General features: G+C 36.5%; 1 protein-coding gene across 1 annotated transcript in view; it reads left to right on the top strand.

Moving 5' to 3' along the window:
• robo1 (roundabout, axon guidance receptor, homolog 1 (Drosophila)) overlaps nucleotides 1–9,842 on the top strand; it is a 279,412-nt gene extending 269,570 nt beyond the window's left edge. Inside the window, exons 28-33 of the mRNA XM_016554386.1 lie at nucleotides 556–795; nucleotides 882–1,354; nucleotides 1,710–1,871; nucleotides 7,413–7,697; nucleotides 7,785–7,987; nucleotides 8,883–9,842. Of these exons, the coding sequence (XP_016409872.1) occupies nucleotides 556–795; nucleotides 882–1,354; nucleotides 1,710–1,871; nucleotides 7,413–7,697; nucleotides 7,785–7,987; nucleotides 8,883–8,897 (1,378 nt within the window). The 3' untranslated portion in view covers nucleotides 8,898–9,842. The remainder of the gene's footprint in view (nucleotides 1–555; nucleotides 796–881; nucleotides 1,355–1,709; nucleotides 1,872–7,412; nucleotides 7,698–7,784; nucleotides 7,988–8,882) is intronic.
• Nucleotides 9,843–11,862: the final 2,020 nt, after the last annotated feature.

Genomic DNA, 11,862 nt, shown 5'->3' with positions numbered 1-11,862 from the left:
CTCGCACACACATGCACACTCGCGCACATTCACACACACACACACTGACACACACACACTTTAAAATAAAATTATAAAATCTATTAATTTAAAAATTAAGTAATATTTAATTATATTATTATTAATGCATCAACTAAATGCTAATATAATACAAATTTAAATAATACAACATAATTATATAAAAATAAAATTATTAATACTATTATTGTTTATGTATATACCCATAACTTTAATAAAATAAAATATATTAATTTAAAAATAAAGTAATATTATTAAAATGATTAATAAATCAACAAAATATTAAAACAGCACAAATAAATTACAATGAATTAAACAATAATATTTTAAAATAACATAAATATAATTACTATTATATTAAAGACATTTGTCAGACAGTTTGTACAGCATCTTACCAAAAGTCTTTAGTAAATATTAAATCCTAAGATGATTACACGAAATATGTTAGTGAGAAACTCAAGATTGCAAGATATGTTCAAAAAATTCAGTGGTTTAAGTTTTTCAGAGTGATCATATGTTCTTTGGTTCTCTCTTCAGTTATGACACAGACCTGCAGTGCCCTTTGCCGCCGTCGCGTATGTATCTGCAACCTGACGAGCTAGAAGAGGAGGAGGAAGAGGTGGAGCTGGAGCGTGGACCTACACCGCCCATACGGGGAGCTGCTTCCTCACCTGCCGCTGTGTCCTACAGTCACCAGTCCACCGCGACCCTCACCCCGTCCCCTCAGGAGGAGATGCAGCCCATGCTGCAGGATAACCCCGACCTACACGAGCGCAGGTAAGCCAGCTGCAACAGCTAGACAATGCTTTTCTTTTTAAACCATTTCCAGTTTGTTACATTTGACGTCTGTCATCCTCCATTAGGCGACTCTTGGTGAGCCCACCCCCTCCACCACGCCCCCTCTCCCCTCCGCACACGTACGGCTACATATCCAGCCCCCTGGGTCTGGACACGGACGGCCTGGAGGAAGAAGAGGACGAGGAAGAGGGTGACGAGACGGATGCGGAGGTGGCTCGAGTCCACCAGCTCCACACCCACCCTCACCAGCAGCACTTGCCCCAGCAGAGGGCTCTCCTGCGGGGCCTGGAACAGACCCCGGCCTCCAGCACCTGTGACCTGGAGAGCTCTGTCACCGGGTCTATGATCAACGGCTGGGGCTCAGCTTCAGAGGAGGACAACGCCTCATCGGGTCGTTCCAGCGCCGTCAGCTCATCGGACGGATCTTTCTTTACCGATGCTGATTTTGCCCAGGCTGTAGCAGCTGCGGCCGAATATGCTGGTTTACGAGTGGCAAAGCATCCTGGGAAAGGCCACCATCAGCTTCCAGTGTCTGGAGGTACTGGAACGTGTATATGCTTTCTTAATAAATGTTCCTGATGTTAATGTGTGTAATTAAAACAGGCCTAACAATATAAATCTACTCCTGAATCCATTTTTATGAACAAACTCAATCCCAGCCTGTATCATTTTCCACAGAATATTCTGTTTCACTTGGACATTATGGAAGATATGGAAGTGTCCCACCAAAATTTCCTAATATTTGCTCATGAAATTAAATGATAATGGTTTTAAATGGAGACACTAACTGTAACGCTATACATCCTACAGCAGCTGAATTAATTTGTATTTAAATCTGCGGCCTTTAATAGAGCTGAACTAAGCAAACCCTCTGTCCTCTAATTTGCCAGCAGCACGGAAATACCAAAACCTCCCTGTGGGACACCGTCCAGGCAGCCCAGTGTCCACAGACAGTAATGTTAGTGCAGCCCCGGGTCAGAGGAGGCCTCTAAAGAGGCAAAAACAACATCCAGCTGCTCAGACAGGCTATCAGCGCCGAGAGGCCTACTCAGAGGGTACGTCCACACACAATTCTGCTTTCTGTACACTGTCATTAGGGATGGGCATCATGAATACTAAATACTTATCTACCTTGTTTGTTTCATTTAAATATATATATATATATATGAAGAGTTCATTTGCAAAAACCAATAACTGTTGTTGTTGTTGTTGTGATCATAAACTGTATGGATGTGATTACACGCAATACACAAAGCTTTTCCCTCACCATTGTAACGCGCTGCTTTTGCAAGGTTCCGTGAAAACGTTTCAGCTTTTATTTTCCTTTTTCGCCCTGAAGAAGATATCACAGGTTCATCAAGTTCGTGGAAATTATCCATCCTCGATCACTTTTAGTCAGCTTTGACGAAACTCCTCTCAGCTAGCACGTCTTTTCAAAGTGAAAGTAGCCATGTCACCTGACCTGAATACAGCGCGCTGATTCGCTAAAATGGACTTATCGGCTTCTGTTCAAAAACAACAAGGGTGCTTGTCGGCTTCTGCAGTAAAACGTGAACTCGCGATGCCTTGAAATTGGACAAAACCGGCTTTTTTGACAAAACGTGTTTAGGGTTCAGATCGCGTTATATGTGAAGAATAATGCACGGCAATCAGCATTTTTTTTTTTTTAAGTGCCGTTTATCGGTTTTTGCAAATGAACTCTTCATATATATATATATAAAATGCAAAATATTACAATTTATATTATAAAAAAATAAGAAGAAGAATGTTACCAAACATGTTATAATTTAATAATTTGTAATGATAAAAATAGAAAATATATAATTTATAAATTACAAAATAAATGTAAAAGTAAATTAAATAGTTAATGAAAAATTATTAAAAAAGAAACAATAAAATGTTACCAAACAATGTTACTATACATTAATAAAATGTTTAAGAATATTACAAATTTATAATATACATTATACTATTTTTGGTAACATTTTAAAAGTTTTTATTGTCACAAATATTATAAATGTTTTTATATAAATTACAATATTTTGGTAACATTTTACTAGTTTATTTTTTATTATTTCTTAATTGAATATTACATTTTAATTTATTTAAATTGCATTGTCTTATTTATTTATATTTTTTTTACAAAACTCATCTCATGAGCCTTAAATACACACAAAAAAATTCTAAGTACATAAACAGCTTCTCGGAATGATTTTTAGACTAATTCAAAACGATAACTTATAAGTGCAACACTAATCTGATGTCTTTTTGACAAGTTCATTAAAACCATTTATTAACAAATTGGACCGTACTGTCCTTGGTTCTTGATTCCCAATCCTTGTGATTCATTAAACATGGTGGGTATTAGGGATGTAACAATTAACCGCGAGCCGGTTGAAAATCAATTCAAATATGTGACGATTCAGATCGGTTGAGATGCTAAACAAATCGCGATTTTTATTTGTGTTACTTATTTATTTGATTTGGGGCTTGTTTTAAAATTTCTATTTAGTTTTGATATTTACATTCTATTTAAATTTTGTCATTTAGCAGACGACAATAGAAGCAATCAAAACCAACAAAAGAGCAATAATATGGAAGTGCTATATTAGTGTATTATTATAGTGTTATATTTCAATTTCACAAAGAAACGTGCAGCATTTGTCCAAGCAATAATAAAAGGACACATTTAATTTATAATTTGTCTTGAATCTCAATTTGTTAAAAAAAAAAAGTGAATCGAATCGTGAGTTGAGCGATTCGTTACATCCCTAGTGGGTATGCATTCATATAAATATTGATACAAATATTTATAAAATCTAAAATCTTGATTAAAAAGTCCACGGATATGGTATACATGGTAACACACAAGTATGCGTCTTTCAAACATTTAATCTTACATATATGGAGCAGGATCATAAAGAGCGAGAGGAGATGGAGAGGTCAGTCTAATGAAACTGCAGCAGGTGCCAAAGCTTCACTGAAGAGCTCTCAGAAGCCTTCAGAAAGGTCATGTGTGTGAGCACTTCCTTTTGCAGTTCCACACGCATAACGCGTCCAAACTTTCTGCTCACATTTGCACGAGTGTGTATTTGTGCACACGTTCTCATCTGCTGCGTCTCATCGAGTCAGTTGTCCTCGTGTGTTGACACTAAGATTTAATATCAGACACACACAGGCCTTGGTTGGCTCTATCAGATCAACTAGCCCCTCTCATCTGTCCTTCACCCCCTTCTTCTCCGCTCTCTCTCTCTCATCTTTGTTCGCTGTTGGCTGCTGAAGAGACCCAGATTGATCAGTCTGTGTCAGCTCAAGTTTCTGTTGAATGTGTGATTTGATTTGATAGGCCTTCCTCGAGTTATGTTGTGTGGGAGGGTTAAATACAGCGTTTCGCACGGAAAAGGAGGAGGTGGTTGTGGTTTGAATGCATTTCACATAAACGCACTCAAAACGAATGATCTGAAACACAGATTGCCTACCAACCCCCCCAAATACCACGCGTCAAACACGCACTCCCCCCGCCTCTGTTAATTTTGCTCTTGTTTGCTCAGTGCTTTGGGTGACACCAGGCTTATTATCTCGTCCTCCTCTCCAGAAGGCCCTGTTAACCTTTCATCTGCCTCCACTTCTGTCTGGAGAGAAAAGAGACAGTCTTTTCCAGACGTTCTTCTCTCTATCTTTGTCTTAGTTTGCTCTTTTTGCAAGTTTCTATTAGAGGTTTGTTTTCAGATTTCAAGAAAAGTTTTCTGCAGGAATGCTAAAGGATGTCTTTGGTTATCAAATGTTTTGAAGCAAATATGAGTTTGAAAATGTGTAAAGCGGCTGAAAAGAAACTGGTTAATATATGCAGGTTGAAGAAATGTCCATGTCTAGAGATAGCTTTAACACGCAGACTAAAAAACAACCACCGGCAACAGTCTAAATGTAGCCCGATTCTGCAGGAAATCTACAGACTTGGCAACACTGGTTGGTTGACAAGAATTCTGTTTCTTTTCACTGCAGCCAGGCAAAATGAAACTTTAGAAATAGGCTATAAAAATAGGTTGCATGTCCCTGTTTGAATAGTGTATGTTAAGCAATTCATAAATGTATACATTTTTATAAATTAAAATTTAAAGTAAATTAATTTATAATAATTTATGAAAAAAAACCTAAATGTCAAAATGATACCAAAATTACAATTTACATTAAGTCAAATATTTTCTAAGAAATAATAATTAAAAACAAATCATAATATATATATATATATAAAAACAAACTTATGTTTTAAAATGTATAACTGTTTGAATGGCATGTGTATGTTCAGCAGTTTGAGTTGATTTAAAAATACCATTTCAACCATTAATTTTTATAAATAGCTGATGCATTTGCAAAGACCTACGCTACGGTTCAAAAGTTCGGGGTTGGAAAGATTTTTTTAAATATGATCACCAAGGCTGCATTTTTTAAAATCAAAAATACAGTAAAAACAGCAATATTGTGAAATATCACAATTTATAATAATTTTCATATATTTTAAAATTGTATTATTCCTGTGATGCAAAGCTGAATTTTCAGCATCATTAGTCTACCATAAAATAAATAAATAAATAAATAATAATACTTACTGACACCAAATTTTTGAGTGCAAAAAAGCACTCGTAAGCACTAAACATCAATCATTGATATCACACCAAAGCAAGAAAGGCCGTGTTTTACACTACTGGTAATTTCACGGCAACGCAGGAACTACTCACGCAAATAAGGACAGCAGAGCTAGCTGTTGTATAAAGCAGAGAGCCCTCCCTCACTCGTCCACCCTTCTCATAAATCTAACAGCTCTCTTCTGCTCCTGTGAAATGCGCCCCGTCTCTCTCACCCTGGCATCGATTCGCCGCCTGACTTCTACAAGACACCACAGGGCTTATAAAAACCATCCACGTCCACTGACCCTTCTCGTATTTTGCTGAGTGTCAAGAGCAGTGATGAAGGAGCACTAAGATCTCCCCGACAAAACGAGGCACGTGCTCGGTGAAGACGTCAGGTGTGCTTTGACCTTGAACGGGTAAAGATGTTGACGCAGCACCCGAGCACCAGTTTCGCACGTTTTAAACTAGTCAACAAAGAGTCTTAGTGACGCAATGTTTGCGTAACGTGTATATTTGTGACTGGCGCCTATTGGGATGTCATTTCATATGCATGTTGATGTGAAATTGAATAAGGTTTCAGCATTTCTGGCACAACTTTACGAGATCCGTCACGCACAGAGCTCGGATGACTTTTTTAGCCGATGCCATTTAACAAGAACGGGAATTGTAAACAACCCTGAATAACTGGCACGGGAAGCATGGAGACATCCAGTGACAGTGATGAACCGTCATTCACAGTTTCTCGACTGACTAGCGGTGCCACGGTGGGAAAGAGCTCCAGCGTACAGCTGTGTTTCCATGGCACCTTCCGGGTGCCAGACAAATGAGTTCTGGTGTCAATTAGCTGAATGTCTGGTTCTGAAGGACACTAGCATGTGTGAACATCCACCTTATTTTGCAATGCAGAAGTAAGCTATTTTCTGTAAATGTGCGAGACTTCTGATTCATTAGCCACTAAATAACTAGAACAATAACTAGATGCAGTAAACTGCGCTACAAACCAATGCATTTATAATTATGACAATGCATTAACCCCCCGTGTCAATTTAAAAAAGCTACATAGAGGTCTGTCAAAAAATTATCATAAAAATTGATTTTTTTGCCTGCTTTCACTAACATTTTTTTTTAACCAACGGCCCTGATCATAACTACCAAAAATTCATTCATTTTCAGGATTTTAACTTTTTTAATCCATTTTTTTTATGCATTATTATTTTTGTGCCGTGTCAGATTAAATATATATACACACATTACAAACACAAATTTCTCAGTACACATACAAACTACACTCTGATATCCATACCAATAAACCTACATGATTATAATTACATAACTTCAATTCAGTTTGCTTTTTTTTTCAGCTGTAAAAAAACAGTAAAAGAGAGTATTTGCTCCATAGGCCAAACCTGAGGAAAGCGGTGCCATCAGGTGGAAAATAGTACAATTTTAATTTTTTTAATAATTTTTGAAGCCTTGCCTAAGAATGCATGATTTTATGCTTAAATGGCACTGTGAATAAACGTTGCTGTTTTTATGGATTTTAATAGGAACATATATTCCTTATAGTCCTTAATTTAACTTTTTATATTGTAAAAAATATTTTTTATAGGTTAACTTTATTTTTTTCAAAATGTATATATTATATTTTTAATATAATTTTACTTAACCTTACCTTTTTTTGTATCAGATTTGTGAAAGGACAATTTCAATAAAAACTGGCTAAATTTAGGCTGTTTGCATCAACACAGCCAAAATGATCAAAAAAAAAAAAAACTCCCTAAGGACGCATATGGGTTAAAATAATATGATAACAAACACCAGTTTATAATATCAAGCAGTATAGCTAAAAATAACAGATGATTCCGCACATTCAAGTTACAAATGGCCGCACCCGCTCTTATGTTAAAAATAAGGTGGATGCATTCACATTCACACAAAATAATTTCTTTTCTTTTTGTTTCCTCACAGATCTTCCCCCTCCTCCGATTCCTCCTCCAGCCATGCTGAAGTCTCCAACTCACCCGGCCAAAACCATCCCAGAGGGCCCACGGGGGGCCATGTCGCCCAGATCCAGTTCTGCTGATGGCAAGGACAAGCGAACGGGTTCGGGCGGACCCAGACCCCGGGATGGCTCGGACACTCGGACCAGCTCTTCAGAACGGCGGGAGGGCCAGGATGTAAAGAAGGGTCAGAGAACGGGGAAAAGCAACAAACAAGATGCCGGTGCAGGCCATAAGAGCCGCCAACACCCAGGTACTGCACTACAGTCCTGTTTTCTCACCTTAAATACAGTGGTAAATAATGCTCAAGTTACCTACCTTTCATTTTCATGTCTTTCAGGCTCAGAGGACATCCTACCTTATAGTCGCCCATCTTTCCCAGGCGTCCACAGTCCTCGTGGAGAAAGGGACCCCAGCTCCTCCAGTTCACTGTCCTCTCGAGGATCCGGTGGACGGCGGAGAGGTGAAGGGGCCCGCAGAAACCCTGCAGATTTTGGGCTGAACACCATAGGAGCCTTCCAGACAGGAGGGGAGGAGCTTGAGGTGCATTTTTACTTCTAACATACCTGGAAATGAGAGGAATACTTGATTCTGATTGGTCAATAGCAATCTGTGGTCAACCATATTTATATAGTGACGGCGAAACTGGTTTGCATCTTGTCCGATTACACAGAGCACCGTTATTTTGAGAATCGTATGATGTATTGTTGTTAATTTGGTTACTTAAATCTGAAATGAAAATGAAAAACTAAAATTAGTTGCCATTTCAGTTAGTTGCCAAAGCAACATTTCTAATTTCTGTTTAAGCAATAAAATGACAAGAAAAAAAGAAATTGAAATAAACATTTTGGTAACACTTTACTTAAAGCCTTTGTGTAATGTATTATAAAGGGTATATACATTATAATTATTCATAATGTGCGTTGTAATACATTATATCTTGTCGTAAGTAATTATAACTGAATTTAAAAAGCATAGTGTAACAATGAATTGATAAGTGTTGTTACAATAATGAGATTGTACAATGCATTATAAGGTGCATTACAAGGCATAATTAATGCATTAAAATACTTTTATAATGCATTATACACAAAGGCTTTAAGTGTTACCAACATTTTTGACAAAAAAATTAAAAATGAAAATATATGAAAACAGAAATTAGAAATGTTGCCTTGTCAACAAACTGAAATAAATGTTTAAGTAATACAAAGGCAAAAATTAAACAAAGATAAATAGAAATATATAAAAAACTGATAAAAAGCTAAACAAAAGCACACATAAAATTACAAAAACTGAAAAATTTAAACTGAACTTATAAAACCTAATTCTAAACAAATACTGTAATATTATAACACTGGTGTTACTGTGCTTTTTGTATGGTACATATTTAGTTTCATTGTATGATGTTTGCTATAATGCTTCAATCTTTTCTTTTCAGATGGTGGAGAGCTGAAGATAAAAATACGGCTGTCAAATGTTCCTCAGCAACCATCTTCAGCACAGTTTGACCATCTCGGCGGTATCTTTTACTGAAAACTACCGACATAGAGTCACGTTTGGAAAACTGACCAACCATTCTTCATTTATTTACCTTAATTTTCGATTGTGCATTTAAAGAAGAAAAGACAGAAGAAAAACAAAGGGTGCATTTGAGAGGGGCTAATGCAATTTTGTTTTGATTCCAATGCAATATGACGTATCCGTTAGCTCCTGAAACTGATTATGGCTTTGTTCACCTTGGCGAGAAGGTTGTCAGTCAGCTGTTACTGTAATGAAACTCCAGGCACAAAGGGACTGACTGACTGACATGTACATACACGTGTATACACATCTAACTGTCTTTTATAATCCATTGTGGTACATTAAATTTGTCTTCCTCTGTTTATTTGAATAATTTTTAAATTACGCCGGTTAATATAATTTTTTTTTTAATAGCCGTCATCCTGGTTGTAAATTTTCATAGTGTTTAAACTGCCCCAGGAAAAGTGCCACATTTGGAAAGTTATTGTTTGTTTTTTAATGCACTGTTATTATTTTTCTCATTGTCGATGTTTGTTGTTCTATGTTTGACTTTGGTTTTAAAAGCACAATCACTAAACTTTATTTTGAACCATGTTATCGATTAACCTTTTTGTCTTACCGAGGGGAGCGTGGACGGTACGGCAAAAGGCCTCGTTAAACCTGTTGATGTAGGGTTATGAGAAAAGAAAATGAAAAAGGATAAGCTGTTTACAAATGAGTGAATGAATGGAAACGAATCCCTTCATCCTTACCTTCGGTGTCTTTTCCAGATTCTCATTCCAGCTCAAGACATCCTGCAAAAATGAAATATACAGGAATTAATGCAGGGATGTTATGTTTACGAAAGTATTGCTCCACCTGTGCACTTTCGTTATTATTAATAAAAAATAAAAAAAACATTTCGATTTACATATGCACTTAACAGGAAGTGGGTGTCGGTTTGAGAATCTGGGGTGGTTGTGATTGGCCGGCTGAGAACCTGGCTCTCGTGGGTTGGCTGTGACAGTCACGATCTAAAAGTGGTGAGGATGTGAGTGTTAATTCATTTGACATCTGCAAGCGTTTGTTTGGTAAAACAAAAAAGCATATTAAAAAAATGAAGAAAAAATAAAATCAAAATACTGAAACTGACCTGCTTGTTTTGTGATTGATACATTTTGTGACACTTGAACCCATCACCTACGACACAAACCTGACCCTAAAAAAAAACAACCTTAGCTTAAAGGGTTAGTTCACCCCAAAATGAAAATTCTGTCATTAATTACTCACCCTCATGTCGTTCCAAACCCGTAAGACCTTCGTTCAAATTAAGATATTTTTGATGTATTTGGAGAGCTTTCTGACCCTCCCATAGACAGCAACGCAACTGTAATAATCCCAGGTCCAGAAACGTAGGACATCGGTAAAACAGTCCATGTGACATCAGTGGCTTAACTTCAATTTTGCGAAGCTTCGAGAATACTTTTTGTGCGCAAAAAAACCCCCACTTTATTCAACAATTCTGCTCCCCGAGTTACGTCTTCCGCCATTTTGGAGAGTATCACAACGCATACGCATGCTTTACCCTAAGCGTAACAACTAGGGCTGGGTAAAAAATATCGATATCTCTATTTTAATCGATTCTCATTTTTACGAAACGATATCGATTCTTAAATCCCAAGAATCGGTTAGTCTAACTTAATGGACGGAACATTGAAGGGCATCTCCCATCCAATAAATCGCAATAAGCATTGTGCTTTGGTAATTTTAATATGAAATAAAGTCTCAGATTTCAATTTATGTCCATTGTATTGCAGTATTTAAACAATAAATGCCGTTTTGGCGCTGTTTAATGTGGAGTGACAGATCGATAGCGCCTCAATTCAACAGACGCGGCAGCGCGAGGCGCACGTGACCCGATCATCTCCTCCACATTAATACCAGTTTCAGCACAAAATTATCATCCGATAATAAACATCCGAAGGCAAGTTAAAAGAAAGAGTACAACTTTACAATCCGTATCCGGTCTCATGTAATCGCTCAAACAGTGTTTCAGCCACGCAAAGACGTCAATATAACAGCTTGTAAACAATTAATATAACATCACATTTACCTCGAAAGCATATTCGGTGACCATAAACTCGTTAGTAAGCTAAGTTAGAAAAATAAACTGTAGAGAGGGGCATTTTGCTAAATATATGCACCATATAACATTCATTATATATATGTTTTACTGTTCTTTAATGTTTTATGTTTGAATAAATCCGTCTAAGTTATGACAGCCACTATTTAAATGTGTATATTTAAAAAAAAAAACTAACTGAATTGTAACTTAATTATTATAAAAACTTCATTAAGTGCAATTTAAGAAGTTGTACAGCACAAATCAGTCAATTTTAACCTTCAATATTATAATGTGTAGTACCAACAGACTCATGTATATTTTTGACAGAATTGTCATTTTTGGGTGAACTATCCCTTTAACCTTACCACTGTGGTCAGTGAAAAAATTTCATAGGGCCAACAACACACAAAAACATTAGCATAGCATAGGTTGAATAAGAAAATGCTTAAGTTGAAAGTTTTATAAAAAATAAAAACTATACTAGCCGTAAAACACTATATACTTTGTTATAGCCATATTAGACTAATTTGTAATATTGCCTTTGACATTAACACAAATGATATGGGAAGCATTTTCACAGCTCTTTTAAACATTGATATGCCTATTTATTTTACTATTCCAACTATGTAAAACTACATATGGTTAGATGAATTTTAGTATTTGCATTGAACATTGTTTTAACTGAATAGAGTCCCTGTGTTCCCAATTTTGTTGCATCCATCTAGGGCTGGAAAAAAAATTATAAATTTTTTTCCCATATCAGTTGATATCAATAATTATAATAAATGAAAAA

The sequence above is a fragment of the Sinocyclocheilus rhinocerous genome, unplaced genomic scaffold (genome assembly GCF_001515625.1).
Source record: "Sinocyclocheilus rhinocerous isolate Xijiao unplaced genomic scaffold, SAMN03320098_v1.1 scaffold466, whole genome shotgun sequence".
Lineage (NCBI taxonomy): Eukaryota > Metazoa > Chordata > Actinopteri > Cypriniformes > Cyprinidae > Sinocyclocheilus > Sinocyclocheilus rhinocerous.
Note: the sequence above shows the minus strand (reverse complement) of the source record. Positions and strands in the feature narration are given on the sequence as shown.